General features: G+C 39.4%; 2 protein-coding genes across 5 annotated transcripts in view; one reads left to right on the top strand and one right to left on the bottom strand.

Annotated features, from left to right (window-relative positions):
• Nucleotides 1-4,285, bottom strand: part of CCNT1 (cyclin T1) — a 31,400-nt gene extending 27,115 nt beyond the window's left edge. For 2 of the 3 annotated variants that reach the window (XM_029955959.1, XM_029955960.1), the window contains exons 1-2: nucleotides 3,926-4,281; nucleotides 2,109-2,190 (exon numbers count right to left, since the gene is read on the bottom strand). In XM_029955959.1, coding sequence (XP_029811819.1) covers nucleotides 2,109-2,190; nucleotides 3,926-4,086 — 243 coding nt within the window. In that variant the 5' untranslated portion in view covers nucleotides 4,087-4,281. Of the gene's footprint in view, nucleotides 1-2,108; nucleotides 2,191-3,925 lie in introns of all 3 variants that reach the window. The other variant, XR_003914969.1, reaches the window with a different exon arrangement.
• A 203-nt stretch (nucleotides 4,286-4,488) lies between these two features.
• Nucleotides 4,489-20,973, top strand: part of TEX49 (testis expressed 49) — a 33,571-nt gene continuing 17,086 nt past the window's right edge. Inside the window, exon 1 of one of the 2 annotated variants that reach the window (XR_003914970.1) lies at nucleotides 4,489-4,573. Coding sequence is in view for 1 of the 2 variants with exons in the window: in XM_029955961.1 (XP_029811821.1) it covers nucleotides 11,624-11,702 (79 nt within the window). In the remaining variant the exon portion in view is untranslated. Of the gene's footprint in view, nucleotides 4,574-11,584; nucleotides 11,703-20,973 lie in introns of those variants that run through there. The other variant, XM_029955961.1, reaches the window with a different exon arrangement.

Genomic DNA, 20,973 nt, shown 5'->3' with positions numbered 1-20,973 from the left:
GCCCCTCCCGCTCTCATGCTCTGTCTCTCTCTGTATCAAAAATAAATAAAACATTTATTTTTTTAATACTTTTATTTTTATTTATTTATTTATTTTAATTTTTTAATGTTTTATTTATTCCTAATACAGAGAGAGACAGATCACGAGAGGAGGTGGGGCAGAGAGAGGAGGAGACACAGAACTGGAAGCACGCTCCAGGCTCTGAGCTAGCTGTCAGCACAGAGCCCGACGCGGGGCTCGAACCCACAAACGTGAGATCTGACCTGAGCCGAAGCCGGAGGCTTAACCCACTGAGCCACCCAGGTGCCCCAAAAATAAATAAAACATTAAAAAAAAATTTTAAAATAAATTAAAAAAAAAGAGTCAGACTCTTAATAAACTGAGTCACCCAGGCACCCCTACATTATACATTTCTGTATTAATTTTTACCATAAGTATTTAGTACTTTTGTAATGATAAAATGCATGGCAGTTTGACTACAAATATTAATGCTACAATAATGGATGAAGTCCTTTAAAATGTGAATTTCAACTTATCACAAGTAAACTCTTAAAACTAATATATTAAAGGATGCTATTTTTGATCTGTTAATTCCTAAATGTGTCTAAAATCAATTCTCTAGAGAATCAACAATCCCAAATTTAAAGACACTGAATTTTGGAAAAGGTCATGTCATCCACTAGAGTCTCTCTATATTGAATAATTATCAAATATTCATTCAAGTTTACTGAAGGTGCTTTGGAGGATACAAAGAAAAGTGAGTCTCCATTCTCGCTAAGCTTAATACATAAGAAATAAGGAAAAATAGAATTTGAAAAATAAAAAGGGACATATATATAATTATATATGTGCATAAAGTGGAAAAATTGATTTGAGATGTATTTCATCCTGGATTTCAAATCTTTACAATAAAAGAGAAGACATTTAGAAAACTTTTAGAATTGGCAAGACAGCTATGGACTTCCTCTTCAAATTTATTCTTTTTTTTTTTTTTTTTTTTTTTCACGCATGCAAAAGCAAAGGGCTTTATTACGGGTTTAGGCTCGCCGGAACCTAAACTCGGGCTCACAGACTTTTCCGGCGTGGTGGATCCATGCTGAGAGCCTCAAATTTATTCTTTATCCACACTGCCTTCTATTCTAGAACTATCAGATACCCTTATTAAGTGCTTTTTTCTGTCTTAGTAAGATTGCTCCTCGCAATCAGAGGTTGGGGATGGTTGCAGGTAAAAGGTCTACCAACAGGAGAAAGCCAACCTGACTGTAATTTGCCAAAATTGGGAATACGTAATTCACAGATCCAAAGGGCTTCCTATGACTATGCCAATATCTTACAAGACCAATAGCTAACTTCAAAGATTCTCTTTCTATGGCATTAAAAAAAGAGGTCAAAGGCTATCATCCTAAGGACAAGTCTTAACACTATTCTTCAACATAAGCTTTCTTAAAAAAAAAAAAAGTAATATTTGACTCACAAATCCATACGAAGTATTCATCAAGTTTAGCTCTATTATCTTGTGATTTTATTAAACAAATACAGTCTTACCTGCAACTGGGAAATCACTACGCACTTGCTTCCAAGTCACTTATAATAATGTTAAATAGGACCATTTCAGGTATCAAAACTGAAAATAGCACTATTTACAATTCTGTCCAGAAAAGAAAAAATCCCTTATTACTATTATTTTCTTTTTCCTGTCTTAAAAGTCACCCCCCTTCAGTCATCACATAATGTGTCTTCCGTTCTCAACCAGTCACTGAATCACTTACATTCACTTGTTTTCCTGTTGACTATATTATTTACTATTTCAAAAATTACACTTAAATTAAGTGTTCCCCTTTAACGCTCCTCTCCCAACCCCAAAACGCTAAGTTTAAGTGTTCGATAATCTATTTATTAGAGAATCCACGTAGTCTAAGAATGCGCTGAGCCTACCAAATTAACTACCTAGACAGGAAAATTGGAAGAACTATATTCAGTGTGACACATAATGATCAATCTCAAATTCTAAATTTGAAATCCCAGTTCACCAACAAAGATCACAAACACACACACACACATGTTGGAATCAATCACAAAAGGATTACACCATACAAAAAAATACTTACATTTCGATGGAACTGTGTAAAGGACTGAATCATGTAGAATCGATGCATGTATACTATAGCAGTGTTGATAGTCAATTGTGAGCTAGAATATTCGAGTTAAGGCCCCAAAACAGGCAGGTAGTAGAATTCCCAAAAATAACAACCTGTATAACCTCCCAAAAGGACCAAGCAGGCACGCACAACTGATGCTTCTAAATGAAAACCATACATAATTTTCCAAATTAAAGAGCAAATCTGTTTTCTTTCACCAAATTATTAATCACCAATTGACACCTTAACATAATGCCTTACATAGATAAAACAGGTATTCAATACATAAATATACTGAGCTGATAAACAAGCTTCTTAGCACATGGGGATAAAGAAAGGCATAAAAAACTTATTTAAGACCTAAACTAGTTACTTGCCTCCTGAAAATCCTGCAGTGGTGACCTGTTAGCTCAGGGTATCTCTTCACATGACTTCCAACAAAACGGTCCCTGATTCGGCCCCTAGGTATGTCTCCACAATCTCCTCACCTTCTGAGCTCTAGAAATTAACTTTACAGTCCCGATGTCTCTAGCAGCTAAACCTTCTCATGGTGATCCCTTGGACCAGAAACACTATGGAATGATTTGATATTCATTCACCGACAAGAAAAAATTTTAAATGACTTACTTCTAAAGCCTTCAGAAACAATGTGGGTTGTATTCAGAGAAAAAGTCATCTTATGACGTCAACAACCTTAACAACAACACACACATTAAGAAAAAAAAAAAAGGACTAGATGTACTGAAACAATTTCAAACAAAAAGGCTTAACTCAGTACTGACCTGATGCTTAGGAAACAAACTGATTATCCCCAATAAAGAGGACACTTCTTCTGAGAGGAGCACAACTTTAAGACACAAACATTACAGCCAGCAACACATTAACCTGTTGCACCCAGAAATAATTTTCCACTCCCAGACTTTAAAACTATATAAGCTTAATCTGCTACAAGATGAGTGTACTTTCTAACAAAAATACTTCAAAGGAAATAAGTCATTAAGTTACCTGATCTTTGAAATACAAAGAAATAAACATTAAAACTGAGTAATTTAAAAACTCAACATTTGTAAACGCGTATTTACAAATGCTTTTTTAAAACATTACATCCTTGGATCAACAGCCTTACAAGTAGAAACTGACATCCTTCTTTTCTCTGAAATTCTATAAAGTTTTAATAGTAACTACCATTTGAAAATCTGAACACCAAATATTTTGTTGGGCACAGAAACTACATGCAAGAGGTTAACACTCCATTTTACAGAGGAGAAAACCAAGAATTTGACAGGTGTCTTAAACAGCTAGTAATTGGAAGGAACGGATTTTGAACCAAAGCTGTAGCATTAATCCTAAATCACCCTTTCTTTATAAACCCTTCAAGTCTCGAATTTCTCAAAACTCTATACACTAAGTTCAATTTGCAGCCATCCACAGTGAAACCTCCACCAAACCCTTAGGGCATAACGGAAAAGTACAATCTGAAAGTTCCCAGACCAGGAGATCACAACACAACGAAAGGGGACTAGGTAAGGCTGGTTAAAACACAAAGCTGCGAAGGATACGAATTCCCAGAAACGCTCATGGCACTGGTGAGCGAGCGGGAAATAACTCCACCTCGCTTCCCTCGCGCAAACACTGAATTTGAGGCTGCCCCAACGTAGGCTCTACCACCTAGACATTCAGCCCCCGCATACCCCCTTCCCCCTTCCGTCCCAAACAGAGCCTAAGGCCTGGACGCCCGAGCTAAGCGGGTCTGACTCCAAGGCCGGAGGCCTAGGCCGCAAGGATACACGTTAAGACGTTGTCCCATGTCCTGGAGCAGATTGGCCGCCTGCTGGCGAGAAGAAAGTTCTTTATCCGGGTCCATGCCAAAACGACGTGATGGGCTGTTTTCCAGCTGTTCGCGAGTAAAATACCACCGTTTGTTGTTGTTCTTCCTCTCTCCCTCCATAGTGCTTCAACCAGAAGGCAGCGGCGGAGGCTGCAAGCACTTCCCAGCGTCACCTAAGCGGCGACACACATCCGCTGTGCGGGGGCAACTGCGACGTGACGAACTTCCTCAAAAGAATGGCTAGGTTGTGACAGGCTTCCGCAAAGAAAGGCTAAATAAAGGGTCTACTTCCGGAATGGACCTCACGACAGCCTGTAGCGGAGTTAACAGCCAGTAGGCAACCAGGAAAAGACCTTGAGTCTAGGACGCAGGCGCCAGTCATGTGACCGTTGGGGGGTAGGGTGGGGTTAGAAGTTCTCGTTTGAAACCACGTCTCCTCCCGCGAGATCTGGGTTTAGCCTTCGCGTGGTGGAAGAGGTGGAGGGATAACTGTTGTGGCGGTTGGAGGCGCCCGCCCACGCGCCCCTCGGAGGCCCTTCAGTGAACTTCGTTTGTGGTGCAAGTGGAGATATAAAATAGGGCCGATTGTGAACTTGGCAGAAAACAGGTGAGACTGTCGAAAACTGAGGAAAGTAATCAAAAAGAGTGACCCTATAATACATCGTAATATAAAGCAACAAGAAAGTTCTTAACGTTTTTGGTAGCAGTGTAAACTACTCATTTGCAAAGCCACCTTACAGCATTTGTCTAAAGCGTTGAAAAAATTCCTGTCCCTCGCCACATGATTCAACATTGAATGGAATTAATAGTGTTAATTTAGTGATTATGGGGCGCCTGGGTGGCTCAGTTGGTTAAGCGTCTGACTTAAGCTCCGATCATGATGTCGGAGTACCTGAGTTCAAGCCCTGCGTGGGACTCTGCTGTCAAGCACAGAGACGGCTTCCATCTTCTCTCCCTCTTTCTCTGCCCTTCCTCCTTCTCAAAAAAAAATTTTTTTTTAATTTAGTGATTGCCATGTTCCAGGCACACTATTGACTCTTCAGTATACTATTTAATGTAAAAGGCGCGTAAAAAGGCACAATATTCTACCAAGAGGTAGTAATATTCAGTCCGGGTTTTGTGGACGAATGAACTAAAAAAACTCTTTCATTATGGAAAGCTTCCACCTCCACATAACACGCACAACTTTGTCAGTCCCTGTCCTCTATCGAGATATATTGCAGCTGAACGCACCATGCCTGTTTGATCCTGGGCAAGATACTTAGCCTCTTTGTGCCTCTACTATAAATGTAAATGGTAATAATAGTACCTACATTTTAGGTTGTGAGAAGGATTAAATGAAGCTATAATTAGTTTGTAATAGTACCTGGAACATAGGAAGCATTGATTAGATGTTATCATAGTATTATATTAAAATCGAGGGTAAGGACAATACCTTCTTCATTTGTGTATACATAGTACCTATGTAGTACAGTCTGACCCTAGTCAATAAATGTTTGTCAGATAACTGCTCACAACACCCTACAATAAAGAAGCAGGGGCTTGGGGAGATTAATAGCTTGCCCTATACTACACTGCTTGTAAGTGTAGATTTTTAAATCGAATCTAATTCCATAATTCCACTCTAGTAAATTATTCTTGCTTTTCTGAAACACTTGATTTACCTTAATTAAATTTGTATAGTAGTAGAATCCTTTGTCTTTTATAATATTTTAAGTTTTGTCATTTTAGACATGGCTGTTCTCACTCAGTTTGATTCTAATTCATTCCCAGAAGTAGTTCCTTCCATTTCAGGCCCTTCTCTGCCATATACTACAGTTAGCATTAGCTACATTTTACTACAGAAAAACTGAGGTTCAGGAAGATTTAAATGACTTCTTTCAGGTTATGACATTTAAAAAATTTATGATTTCAAACTTTTTTTTTTTTTTTTTGAGAGACAGAGAGAGACAACGCGAGCAGGGGAGGGTCAGAGAGAGAGGGAGACACGAATCCGAAGCAGGCTCCAGGCTCTGAGCTGTCAGCACAGAGCGCAATGTAGGGTTGAACCCACAAACTGTGAGATTATGACCTGAGCCAAGCTGGACGCTTAACCGAGTGAGCCACCCAGGTGCCCCTATGATTTCAAACTTCTAATATCACAGACTTGTTTCTTTTAATAGAATAAGCAGTATTATTATATTGTTTATGTTTTAGACAGCCAAAATTATTTCTCCCAGAATCCTCTTGCCTATCTCTCCAACCTGTGTTTGGTTCTCTATTTAATCCCTTGGGTTGATGACTCCATTTTGAAATTGCTATCTTGGCTGAGTATACCAGTCTTCCAAGAAAAAGTTCTAGTATCTGTTAAGCTCTAGGCAATACAGGTGGTAAGTAATGGCTTGCTACCCTGGCATAAAGAAGGCGGGGATCTGTGTAACTCAGAGAAAGGAAATACTCTTTGACTGAAGATAAATATTTGAAAGTAGGCATGTTACAATTGGTAAACATGACTTTTGAATCAGGCCTGGATTCAAGTCTCAGCTCTTTTTTTGTTTTTTTTTAACCCTTAGCCATTTAAAAAAAATTTTTTTAGGGGTGCCTGGGTGGCTCAGTTTGTTAAGTGTCTGGCTTCGGCTCAGGTCATGATCTCACAGTTCGTGGGTTCGAGCCCCGCATCTGGCTCTGTGCTGTTTGCTAACTCAGAGTGTGGAGCCTGCTTCAGATTCTGTATCTCCTTCTCTCTCTGACCCTCCCCTGCTCGCGCTGTCTCTCAAAAATAAAAAAAATTAAAAACAAAAAAAACTAAAAAAAATTGTTTTAAATATTTATTTCTGAGAGAGAGTCAGAGTATGAGCCGAGGCGGGGCAGAGGGAAAGAGAGACACAATATGAAGCAGGCTCCCGGCTCCCAGCTATCAGGACAGAACCCGATGTGGGGTTCAAACCCATAAATCATAAGATCATGACCTGAGCCAAAGTCGGACTCCCAACTGACTGAGCCATCCAGGCTCCCCCCTTATTTTTTTAAGTTAAATAGGACTCTGTTTCCTATAAATGAAACCCATCCGGCTACTCTTCCTCTTCACTAGATTAATCTTGTTCTTAATACAGGATTATACCATATTTCATGGTTTGATCTTATTTTGCATTGTGCTTACAAATGTCATATTTCATACATGTTGAATATTACTATCTGCTACTGTTAAAACAGTTTCTTTCCAGGGCCCCTGCGTGGCTCAGTCGGTTAAGTGACTCTTGATTTCAGGTCAGGTCAGGAGCTCACCATTCATGAGATTGAGCCCTGCATCAGGCTCTGTACAGATAGCTCTGAGCCTGCTTGGGATTCTCTCTCACTCTCTCTCTCCCTCTTTCTCTGCCCCTCCCCAACTCTTTCTCTCTTCCTCTCTCAAACATTTAAAAAAGAAATTTCTCTAAAAAAATTCTGTCCAACATTTATATAGTCTCCAAATTAAAACATGAAAAGATGGTGTGCCATTTGTAACTATTCCCAAATCCACATTCAGTTGATGGCACTCTGATAGCTTGAAATTGGCTGTGGTGTGTGGGTATTCTGATAAATTATTAATAACCAGCTATCCAGAAAATAATTATATGTGCACATATATGTACATAAGTTTATACATAAATTTACCAACATAAAGGATGCATAGCACACAATATCTAAAAAATAAAATATACAATCTTTTTCATAGATTTTTTTTTATATTTATTTTTAGACAGAAGAGACAGAGCACAAGTTGGTGAAAGGCAGAGAGAGAGGGAGACCCAGAACCCAAAGCAGGCTCCAGGCTCTGAATTATAAGCACAGAGCATGACGTGCGGCTTGAACTCATGGACCGCGAGATCATGACCTGAGCAGAAGTCGTACACTTAACCAGCTGAGCCACCCAAGCACTCCTACAATCTTTATCATAAATTTCTTTTTTTTTAATTTTTTAAAATGTTTTTTATTTATTTTTGAGAGACAGACAGAGACCGCGCGAGCAGGGGAGGGTCAGAGAGAGAGGGAGACAGACACAGAATCCGAAGCAGGCTCCAGGCTCTGAGCTAGCTGTCAGCACAGAGCCTGACGCAGGGCTTGAACCCACGAACTGTGAGATCATGACCTGAGCCGAAGCCGGACGCTCAACTGACTGAGCCACCCAGGCGCCCCCATAAATTTCTTATAGCCAGTTGATTCTCACAGAATACTTTAACTCAGTTTTGCCAAAAAAAATTTTTTTAATGTTTATTTATATTTGAAGGAGAGAGACAGAGCATGAGCAGGGAGGGGCAGAGGGAGAGGGAAACACAGAATCCCAAGCAGGCTCTAGGCTCCCACCTGTCAGCACAGAGCCCAATACAGGGCTCAAACTCCTGAGCCAAGAGATGCCCAACTGACTGAGCCACCCAGGTGCCCTCAGCTTTGCCAGATTCTTGTTTTAAGTACCAACTTATGATTTCATTTGACAAATGAGGATAATTTTGACTATTGGTTGACATTTCCATTTATATTAATCAGTAAGATAAAAGTGAAACAATGAGACTTAATGTTTGAACTCCACTTATTTGTCAGTAACTTGAGCAACATTTTTGCTGAACTGGATAATAGCTTTTGAAAACTTGGAGAATCTTTTCAATTGTTTGTGCTGTTGGACAATTTAATGGCTATAGGCATGATACACTTTTTTTGTACGTTTATTTTAGAGAGCCTGGGACAGGGCAGAGAGAAGGGAAGACAGGATCTGAAGTAGGGTCTGTGCTGACAGGAGAGAGCCCAATGTAGGCCTCGAACTCATGAACCATGAGACCATGACCTGAGCCAAAGTCAGACACTTAACCAATTGAGCCACCAAAGTGCCCCAGCATGATACACTTTTAAACTTCATCTACCTTATTAACATATCTCTATCACTTTCTTAAGTCTAGTTAACAAAATAAATAAATCAAGCTTTTGTTTATAGCATTCACCAATTTCTGTAGTGTAAATTCTCCCATTATGGCCAATTTCAAGCGACCAACTTGACATCACTGAGCATGAGATTGGAAACAGATGAACACACCATCACATAGTCTTTCCTCCATATAGATATAATAGATTGAGACTTCTGGTTTCCAGCTGATACGTAAAGAACTTGGAAGTCATTGCTCCTGTTCTCATAACAACAACAAAAAAACATGAACAAACTAAAAATCAGCAACCCTTGTTAGATCCAGAAGAGAACTGAGGTGAGAGGGCCAACCACCACAGAAACTGGAAAGAGAATCAGAAGAGGCAGAACAGAAACTCATGGCTTACTGGGAGCAAAAACTACTGTTGAAACCAGAAACTGATGGGAATACTTGGGCAATTAACTAATTGCTGGAGACTGCCTATAGGCTAGATTGAGAGATTGGGGGGGGAAAAACCCCTGAGGGCCCTCACATTTTCATGAATTTACTTCCAGGAGCCCCATAGGTTTTAAGATTGGAGAAAAATCCCCTCATCCTTCTGGCAGGGAGAGGGAAAAAATACTACTTGGAAATAGACCCAGAGCATTCAGTTCTACTTAACAAAGGTCTGTCTTCAATGGTAGCTATTTAACATGAGTCTAACCAACACAGAAGGAAAATAACCAACTCCAGCCTTCTCTGGCCTTCCTGTTTCACCTACGGTCGGGAGGAGGGGTAAAATAGTAAGCATTTGTGAAGGTCATAGTCTAGGGAGGGCACAAATTCACTAAAATACTGAGACCTGATAGGATTATAAAACAGTTCCCCCCAGGGCACCTAGGTGACTCGTCGGTTAAGCAGGTTAAGCATGTGACTCTTGGTTTGGCTCAGGTCATGATTTCACGGTTCATTAGTTCAAGCCCCACATTAGGCTCTTTTCCTGACAGTGTGGAACCTGCTTCGGATTCTCTGTCTCTCCCTCTCTCTTTGCCCTTCCCCTGCTCATGCACTCGCTCGCTCGCTTGCTCTCTCTCAAAATAAATAAGTAAACTTAAAAAAAAAAAAACAGGTCCCCCACCTGCCCCCTTATCAACCATCAGTAGATCCATATAATAATAGGATTATAATGGAAGGAACTACAAACTCAGACCCTATTTAAGGAGTCTGTAGGTAAACCCAAAGACAACATGGGAGGACAGAGACATCAGAGGAAATTTTAGCCTCTGACACGTCGTATAGCCATAGCAAACAGGAAACACCAGCCTAATTCCCAAACAGACAAATGTAAAACACCCATTCCTTTTACCCAATATATCACATCTAACTTTCTACAAAAAAAATTATAAGGCATACTAAAAGGCAAAAAATACTATTTCAAGAGACAAAGCAAGCATCAGAACCAGACTCCTATGTGGCAGAAATTTTGGAATTATCAAACTGGGAACTTAACTGACTTAATATGCTAAGGACTCTAAAGGAAAAAGTGGACAACATGCAAGAATAGATGAGTAATGCAAGCAGAGAGATGAAAGCTAAGAATCAAAAGGAAATGTTAGAGGGGTGCCTGGGTGGCTTAGTCGATTGAGTGTCCAACTCTTGATTTCAGCTCAGGTCATGATCCCAGGGTCATGGGTTCAAGTCCCATGTGAGGCTCCATGGGGCCTGCTTGGGATTCTCTATTTCCCTCTTTCCCTCTCTCCCACTCACACTCTTTTTCTCTAAAGAAAAAAAAAGAAAGAAAGAAAGAAAGAATAATTAATTACAAAAGGAAATGTTAAACACTGTAATAGGGGTGTCTGGCTGGCTCACAATCAATACACTTTTGATCTTGGAGTCATAAGTTCAAGCCCCACGTTAGGCCTAGAGAACACTTCAGGGAAAAAAAAAACAAAAACAAACTGAAGAACACTGTAAAGGAAATGAATGCCTTTGATGAGCTTGTCAGTACTTGGACACAACCAAGTAACGAATTGTTGAGTTTACAGGTATGTCAGTAGAAACTTTGCAAATTGAAAAGCAAAGAGAAAAAATAAAAACAACAGAATATCCAGATATAATAGATTATAAATAACTTCATGAGCATAGATAATAGTACAATATAGTAAAACAGGAAGAGATGAGTTTTTAGTATTTATTAGCTTTATTTTTAATATAGTTTTTTCAATTATATGTTTAATTTTTAATAATGGCTTGTTTAACAAAGAGCTTGCAAAATTCCTGAAAATTTAATAGGCAGCTCAAAAATCAGTATGAACTGATTCAGCAGACTGCTTGAAATAGCTTAAAAGGCTCATATATACATTAAAATACTGTTTCTGTTTCCATTATATGCTAAACACTATCCTGAGGAAATTGACATACATTATCTCATTTATTCTTATAACTATGAAGTAGATACCATTGCCATTTAAAAAAATAGAACAGGCTTAACCTATTCAAAGATCCCAAGAATATGGCAAAACTAATATTTGAGTCTGTGCTCTTTCTACTCATCGCCTTCTGGAACTTACAGTACACATAAGACTGGGACAAGAAGAGAGTAACTGGTACTTAATTCCTCCATTTTTCTGAACTTATTTAGCCTACTCCCACTCTAGCTTTACAGTGAACCCATAAATCCTGTGTCTCCTTTAGATAAAGGGAGTGGCAGTCATAGTAATTCTTCAAGGCATTACCATAGTTACCAAACACAGAGTCCAGTGCTTCAGCCTGGACATTCCAGAAGAGGACAGGGAGGAGCTAAGATGGCCTTATTCAACTTATATCTATTGGGATATCAAAACTCCTTTCGGAACAAGAAAAGGGACACAACTAAAGAAACAAGTAAGGGGAATACAGGGTGGAGGAGAAGAGCTGGTGGTGGATACAGAAGAGCTTCTTCTTAGCCATTTCTTTCCCTAGCTTGAGTTAGAGCTTTATCCCCCACAATTAACAATTACTCTAAAATTATGGAGTAAGGAGAGTATCCATTCAGCTTCCCTCTTCTGTCATTTAATACCCATATGAGGATATTCAACTTGTTCAACGGAATAAATGTATTCTTATTTATTTGCTCATTTAGTTAACATTTACTAAGTACAGTTTTGTGCCAGGCTTTATATTGGTGACTGGGGTTACAAAGATGGATAGGATAAGGCCTCTGCCATAAAGTGGCTGCTGGATAAAGATAAATATACAAGCAAAAAATTTGCAATATAGTGTATGAATAAATTAAATATGGAATGCTACGGAACTAGAAAAGAGAAAGTACCTGATACTATTGGATTTGAATGAGAATCCTCTAGAGAAGACTTCACACAGGAAATATTCCCAGAACTGAGAGTTAAGAGATGATTGGAGTTCACCAAGTAAACAAGAAGGGAATACTGCACAAAGGAACAGAGACTTGAGAGAGAGCCACACTAAATGAACTCCTTGGGTATAGATAAAGTGTAAAGAAGACAAGTGCTGGGAAGTATGCCTTCAAAACTTGGCAGGGGCCAGAAAACTAAAGATGCTGTTAGCCATGCTAAGCATTTTAACTTTATGAGGAACCATTGAAGGATTTTTAATAGGCAGCAAGTAAATATTCAGTTGTATTATATCCACAATGCTTAGTAATTGTGCATACATAATACATTATGCATCATGTAATAATACATAATATAATTAATAAATACTTGTAGGTAAATAAATTAATAAATGATACTTGAATGATCATCTCTAAAACACGAAGTTAGAGGAGGCTTTGGAGGAAATATGATAATTGGTTAAGGTCTTAGAAGATGAATTGTTTCAAAAGCACAGAAATGGAGGGGAAAGGGTAGTTCAGGAAGAATGGAAAACATATGTGAAGGAAATTAATGTAGGTATGTAGTAAAGCAAGGTTTTATTGGGGTGAATGAAGGGGGTAACTGGTAAGTATAAAGCACAAAGTTAAGGTTGAAAGAGACTAATCTTGTATAGGCCTCTATTGGGCACTCTCTTTCCCCTTTCTAATGACATCAAAAAAGCCCTGTTTTACATACCCAGCTTTCAGGTAAGGTTTATACAAAGGATCCTAGTGGTGGACTCTAAAAATTCCTTAATACCCGTGCACCAGCCCTCCTTGGCTGTCCCCCACCCAGCTGTGTCCCAGCATTATGTCATGGGGCCACTATCGTCTCCAGAAAAAGAGCCCCTCACCCTCTCTCAGAGAAAGACACTTTGCCTAACCCATAAATTTTCTTTGTTCCAGGCCAAAAATGGGCCTCTCCTGGTTGCTTCAACCCTGCCTGCCCCTACTAGATGGGACTTTTCACCATTGAGAGAACTAAGCCCCAAGCCTAGGGTTTTCCTATCCAGTTAACTACCTAAACTCCCGTAAATAAGACCTGGTATCAATCCAAAGGGGCCTGAATCTTATTTCTAATTAATTTAATTGTAGGCTAGGCAGAGAAAAAGACTTAACTTTATAAAACTGGAGTCCTCTATGGGGTAATAGAGATGTATCCTGATATCATCTGCTTAGCCAATTTTTTTCAATCCAGTGGCAGACTCTCAGAGGCTATAGGCTTAGCCAAACTGTTGGCCTAAAATGTAAGGTTAGAAGGCAGACTGGACAAGAGAGCCTGGGTGGCTTAGTCGGTTGAGCACCTGACTTTGGCTCAGGTCATGAACTCACAGTTTGTGAGTTTGAGCCTCACATCAGGCTTGCTCCTGTCAGCTTAGAGCATGCTTAGATCCTCTGTCCCCATCTCTCCTGATCTCTCTCCTCTCTCTCAAAAATAAATATTAAATTTTTTTTAAAGGAGGAGGACTGGACATCAGCTTTGTCACCCCTACAAATTGTTTCCCCCTCTCCCCTCAATTTTACACCATCATGCATGATTCCATTTAATTCTTTCAACATGCCTGTGAGGTAGGTATTATTTATTCTCTTCTTACCAATAAGGAAACTGAGGCCCAAAGAGGTTATTAACTTATTAACCTAAGGTCAGTGATAGAGCCAAAATTTGGTTCCAAATTATCAAACATATATTGCTTATATGTGGACTTTTTAAATAAATATACTACAACAAAAGAAAATTACAGAAAATTAACACTTTTAAACAGTAATAGGGATGAATGATTCAGGTCTTTTTCTGTGAGCATGCAACTGTACAAATGATTGATGATCAGCCTTTCTAGGAAAATCTGTTAATTCAAAACCCTGAGTTTGAATGTCAGGTGGGCTATAAAGTACAGTTTTCCACTATTGTCTAACAGGTGGTTCTCAAGATTGCCAGAAGCCTACTATTCACTGGAGCTGATTGCTAACTTTTTGCTTAGCTAATGGCCAGCTTTGTTGATTTGGCAACTCTACTATGGAGTCAGTGCCTTATAGCCTTCTTTCATAGTCCCTGGGCAACTTCCCCAAAAGTTACAGTTCTCCAGCCTCAAAGTTGTGTTCTGCAAGCATTGGAAAAAGTAACTGGGTGGGTTCCTCCATCTATCTTTTTGTCTCTCATACACACAGAGTCATTATTATGTGGTCTCATATGTAGATATCAAAACAATAGTTTGATGTTTTCTCTGCTTAAAATTCAAACGTTGCCGGAGTTATTGGTGAAACCCAGTGCTATAAGCTTATCCACATCTTGCTGTTCTGTAGAAAACTAGGACATTTCCGTTCTGGGGAAAGAATTTAGTGAAATCACCATTTGGCATGGTAACTAGTTACCACTGATTCCATCCCTCCTGGAGGCATCTTAAACTAAATGTGATCCATTTGACCCAGGAGTGTGGCTAACCTAATCTGTAAACTCCTTACCACCAACTACAGAACCCTGGTATAAACCTGCCAAAAGGGGCACCTGAGTGGCTCAGTCAGTTAAGCAGCCGACTTTGGCTCAGGTCATGATCTCACGGTTCATGGACACAATTTCAAAGAGCCCCGTCTGTTGGGCTCTGTGCTGACAGCTCAGAGCCTTGGAGGCTGTCTTCAGATTCTGTGTCTGTCTCTTTCTCTGACCCTCCCCACTCACACTCTGTCTCTCCTCTCTCAAAAATAAATAAACGTTAAAAGAAACAAAAACCCTGCCAATAGGTTTCAATATCTAGCAAGCTTAGATCAATGAATAAGTTCTATATAATACAAGTCAAATATATAAAGTTGATCCTTGAACAATGCAGGGGCTAGGGTCCCTGATCCCCCACATAGTAAAAAATTTGCATATAACTTTGGACTCCCCCAAAACTTAACTACTAATAGCCTACTGTTGACCAGAAATTTTACCAAGAACATAAACTGTCCAATTAACATATATTTTGCATATTTATTATATACCATATTCTTATAGTAAAGATAGAAAAGAGAAAATGTTAAAATCATAAGTAAGAGAAAATATATTTGTAGTACTGTAATTCTCTTTTGTTATAGTGTATTTGTCAAAAAAAATCCACATATAAGTGGACCCATATAGTTCAAGCCCATGTTGTTCAAGGGTCAGTTGTATAGTAGACTCTTTCAGACAAATAGTTGGTAAAAGATTACATTGTAAATTGGGAAATCAAGAAAAGATACGTACCTTATATATTTTAGTTTCACTTAATATGTGTAACTGTAGAATCACCAATTTTTTTTGAGTGGTACCAGTTCCGTTTCTTTGAAATTGTGTCCATTGATGAGTGCCATGCCCTTTTTTGCCCCCACATGCATCATCTTTAATTTTCATTTGTTTTTCTTAATGTTTATTTATTTTTGAGAAAGAGAGCATGAGCAGGGGAGGAGCAGAGAGAGCGGGAAACACAGAATCAGAAGCAGGCTCTAGGCTCCAAGCTGTCAGCACAGAGCCCGATGTGGTGCTCAAACCCACGAACCATGAGATCATGACCTGAGCTAAAGTTGGACCCTGAACCAAATGACCCACCCAGGCGCCTCTCATTTGGGTCTTCTTAAAAATTTTTTTAATGTTTTTTATTTATTTGAGAGAGAGAGTGAGCAGGGGAGGATCAGAGAGAGAGGGAGACACAGAATCCAAAGACAGGCTCGAGGCTCCAAGGTAGGTGTCAGCACAGAGCCCGATGTGGGTTTTGAACCCACAAACCATGAAATCATGACCAGAGCTGAAGTCAGATGCTTAATTGACTGAGCCACCCAGGTGCTCAGTTGGGTCTTTTTAAAGTGGAGTCAGGAACTGGCAAAGCAAACTTATTTTTATGATTTTTATGATGTTCTTCAAACCTTTTGTTATCTTTGTCATGTGCAATGAGAAGTATTTAAAAGTTACCTTTGTAATTCTTTTTCAAAGTAATATTATGGGGCACCTGGGTGGCTCAGTCAGTTGAGAGTCCTTTGATTTCGTCTCAGGTCATGATCCCAGGGTTGTGTATCAAGCCCTGAATTGGGCTCCACACTGAGTGTGAACCTGCTTAAGATTCTCTCTCTCTCTCTCTCCCTCTCTCTCTCTCTCTCTCTCTCTCTCTCTCTCTCTCTCTCTCTCTCTCTGCCCCCTCCCCTGCTTGTGCATGCTCTCTCTCTAAAACTTAAAAAAAATAAAAGTAATAGTGCTAAAAAGCTTATAATAAAAAATAAGTGTCCCCTACTCTACCCCTCTCACCTCCGCTCTCCAGAGACAAATTTTCAACTCTTCTAGTTGTTTCTTTTGTTACTTAACCTTCCTACTTTTAAAGAATATGCTTATATGGTATTTATTGATTTATCCATTTTTGCCAATTGTAGCTTTCCTATTATGATAGTTGAGAATTTAGCTTTTTTATAACATACCCTGTGCTTCTCCTCTCCTACCCTGGTTTTTCCAGTATAATTATGTGACGGTTTTAGTTTTGCCATAGGCAAAATACTAAGAATGACCCTCAATCAATCTTACCTTTGTATAATCCCCTCCCCTTTGAATGTGGGTGGAACCTCTGAATATGATGGATAACACTCCATGATTATTACTTTATATGGAGAAAGGGAGATTATCTGAGTAGGCCTAATCTAATCACATAAGCCCTTTAAAAGCAGAGTGTTCTCTCCAGCTACCAGCAAAAGAGGAATTCAGAGATTGAAAGCATGAGTGGAATTTGACACATCATTCCTGGCTTTGAAAATGGAGGGGGCCACATGCCAAAGAATGTGGGTGGCATTTAGGAGCTGAGAGTGGTCTGGATGACAGCCAGCAAGGCTCAGCCCTGTAACCACAAGAAACTGAATTCTGCCAACAACCTAAATGAGCCTGAAAGCATATTCTTTTTTGGAGTCTGCATAAGACCCCAACCCAACCAGCACCTTAATTTTGGCCTGATGAAACTAAGCAGAGGACCCAGTCAAGCCTGCCCAGACTTCTGACTTCTAGAACTTCGAGGTAATAAACTTCATAATGATGGAATTTGCTGTAGGTCTTTTTTCATTCATTGCAATAGATGCTTCATGAACTTTTTCAATCTGGAAATTTGTGCCCTTCATTTCTGAGAAATTGTCTTTTATTAATTCATTCTCTATTTTCTCTCCTTTCACTTTTTGGAAATTTCCATTTGTGAGCTATATATCCTTCTAAGCTGAGGAGCACCTGGGTGGCCCAGTTGGTTGAGCATCTAAGGCTTGATTTTGGCTCAGGCCTTAATCCCAGGGTCATGGGATCAAGCTCCCACTTCAGGCTCTGTGCTGAGCATGGAGCCTGCTTAAGATTCTCTCTCTCTCTCTCTCTCTCTCTCACAAAAGTAAATAAAAAATTAAAAAAAGAAACCCTTCTGAGCTGATCCTCTAACTTACTAAGCTTTCTCTTTATTTTCTTTGGGGTTTTAAAAATGTTTTCCTACGGAGCGCCTAGGTGGCTCAGTCGGTTGAGTGTTGAAATACAGCTCAGGTCATGATCTCATGGTTTGTGGGTTTGAGCTCCGCATCGGGCTCTGTGGTGACCGTTCAGAGCCTGGAGCCTGCTTCAGATTCTGTGTTTCCCTCTCTCTCTGCACCTCCCCCATTCATGCTCTGTTTCTCTCTGTCTCAATAATAAATTTAAAAAATTGTTTTTAATGCATTCCTTGGGAAATTCCCCAACTTTATCTTCCAACTTTCTGTGTTAATTGTCTATTGCTATGTAACAAAGTATCCTAAAACAGAGGCTTAACAAATATTTATTATCTCACTGTTTCTGTGACTCAGGAATCCAAGGAGCAACTTAGCTAGGTAGTTCTAGCTCAGGGTTTCTCATGTGGTTGAAAACAGGATGTCAGCAGGGCTGCAGTCATCTGATGGCTGGAGGCCTCAGCTCCTCTGGCTGTTGACAAGACAACTCAATTTCTCACCAGACAGGCCCCTCCATAAGCTGCTGCAGTGTTTCCTCACATGGTAGCTAACTGCAGAGCAAGTGATCCAAGAGAGAAGGAAGCCTCAATGCCTTTTTATGACCTAGTCTTAGAAGTGACTATCACTTCCACCTTATTCTGTTTGTTGGAAGAGAGTCAATAAATGCAGCCCATGCTCAAGGGGAGGGGAAATAAGCCCACTTCTTGAAGAAATAGTGAAGGAGTTGTGGACATAGGTGAAAAACACCACACCTTTGTATCAGAACATTTTATTTTGGTTACTATGTTTTTTAAGTTCCAAGGGCCATTTTTGGTTCTCTGGCTTTCTTTGTCCATATCTTTGCTCTTTCCTTCATGGATATTCTACTTTATTTGAAATTCTGTTCCCTACATTAGCTCCATCTCCTCTGGGCTATTTTTCCTATGAGTTTATTTTGGTCTCTTTCTCACTGATGACTGTTGTCAAACAATAGGTGATCCTTGGCTCTCCATTATAATATCAGAGTGAGGAACTAAGAGCTGACAAAAAGCCTATGGCAGGAATTATTCATTGTAGCCTTCACTGTGAGCTTTCCTCTGGATAGCTACAAATTTTCCAGGAAGAATCCTATAATTGTTTTTCTGGGGATTGTTTATAATGCTAGGACTAGGACAGAAGGAGGTATTGAAAATCACACTTATGAGGATCTCAATTTTCACTTAATTATCAGATTTTTAGTCCACCATATGCCATCCCTCACAGTGAATCCTGGCTAGGAGTGCAGTGCCTCTTAGATTCACTTTCCCCAAATAAGTATTTTTTCCCCAGTTTATTGAGATGTAATTGACATAACAACATTGTGTAAATTTAAGGTATACAACATGTTGATTATATATACTGCAAAGTGACTACTATAGTAGTATTAGCTAACACCTCCATTTCATTACCTTTTTTGTGGTAAGACCATTTAAGATCTCTCTTAGCATCTTTCAAGTATATAAAACAGTATTATTAACTATAATCACTATGATGTAAATTAAATCCCCAGAACTTACTTATCTTAAAACTGGAAGTTTATATCTTTTGACCAACATTTCTTTCCCCCACCCCATAGCCCTTGGTAACCACTATCTTACTCTGCTTCTATGAGTTCAGCTTTTTTAGATTCCATGTATGAGAGCATATAGTGGTTGTCTTTCTCTGTCCAACTTACCTTAGCACAATACCCTCAGGATCTATCCATGTTGTTGCAAATGGCAGGATTTCCTCCTTTCTCATGGCTAAATAATATTCTACTGTGTGTGTGTATATATACATATATATATATATATATATATGTATATATACACATATATATACACACACACACATATATATACCACATCTTCTTTATTCATTCATCCATTGACAGACACTTAGGTATCCACATCTTGGCTATTGTGAATAATGCTGCAATGAAAATGAGAGTGAAGAGAACTCTTCAAAATCCTTTTCTCATTTTCTTTGGATATATACTCAGAAGTGAGATTGCCGGGCAGAGAAATCTTCTATCTCCTTGTTGGGGTAGGTGGTTTGTCTGCTTGTGGAGCATGCTCTATAGACAAAGTTTGAGTTTCCACCTTCCTGTTCTCAGACCTGTTCTTTACTCTTCCTTCTGTGGTACCTGGTACATTATAAAGTTTGAGCCTCTCAGATGAAATAACCCAATTCTAGTTCTTTTTATTTTATTTTTTTTAGTTTTTAAATGTTTCTTTTGAGAGCAAGTGAGCATGAACAAGGAAGGGGCAGAGAGAGAGAGAGAGAGAGAGAGAGGGAGAGAAAATCCCAAGCAGGCTCCATATTGCCAGCACAGAGCTCTACGCAGGGCTCGAACTCAGAAACTGAGATCATGACCTGAGCCAAAACCAAGTTGGATGCCCAACCAACTAAGCAACCCAGGCATCCCAGCCCAATTCTAGTTCTATCCTCCACTGTAGAAACTTAAGTTAGAACTGTTCCCATTTTGAAAAGTTAGTTACTACCCCTCTGTCTACTTGCCACTTTCCAAAAGATATTTCCACTGAAATGTGTCATCTGCTGTTGTATTCCTTCTCTCTTTGCCCTTGAAGGCTAATGCCATTGTTGTTATTTTGATGTCATTTTAGCAAATTGGAAGAGAAAGGAAACTTATATGGTCAATTAGTTATTTTTTTAAAACTTACTTTGGTGATATAATTTCAAAATTATAGAAAAGTTTTTTTGTTGTGTTTTTTTAAATTTTTTTAAATGTTTTATTTATTTTTGATACAGAGAGACAGAGCATGAGAGGAGGAGGGTCAGAGAGAGAAGGAGACACAGAACAGGAAGCAGGCTCCAGGCTCTGAGCTAGCGTCAGCACAGAGCCTGACGTGGGGCTTGAACCCACAAATGTGAGATCTGACCTGAGCCGAAGTCGGAGGCTTAACCGACTGAGCCACCCAGGCGCCCCTAGAAAAGTTTTAAGATTGGTACAAATTCCCTACACTGTTTACCCAAATTAGCCAATTTTATTTGGCCACATTTGCTTTCCCTCTCCCTCTCGTTCTCTGTCTCAGCTAGTTGAGAATAAGTTGCTCATTTTATACTCCTTTACCCCCAGGTATACCAGTTTATATTTCTTTTCTTTTTAATCTTTTTTAATGATTATTTTTGAGAGAGAGACAGAGCACAATGGAGAAGAGGCAGAGAGAGAAAGGGAAACACAGAATCTGAAGCAAGCTCCAGGCTTTGAGCTGTCAGTATAGAGCCTGATGTGGGGCTTAAACTCATAAACAAGTGAGATCATTACCTAAGCTGAAGTCAGGTACTTAACTGACTGTGCCACCCAGTTTGCATTTCATTTTCTTA

Source organism: Suricata suricatta, chromosome 10, assembly GCF_006229205.1.
Source record: "Suricata suricatta isolate VVHF042 chromosome 10, meerkat_22Aug2017_6uvM2_HiC, whole genome shotgun sequence".
In the NCBI taxonomy this organism is placed as follows: domain Eukaryota; kingdom Metazoa; phylum Chordata; class Mammalia; order Carnivora; family Herpestidae; genus Suricata; species Suricata suricatta.
This window is presented reverse-complemented; position numbering and strand designations above follow the sequence as displayed.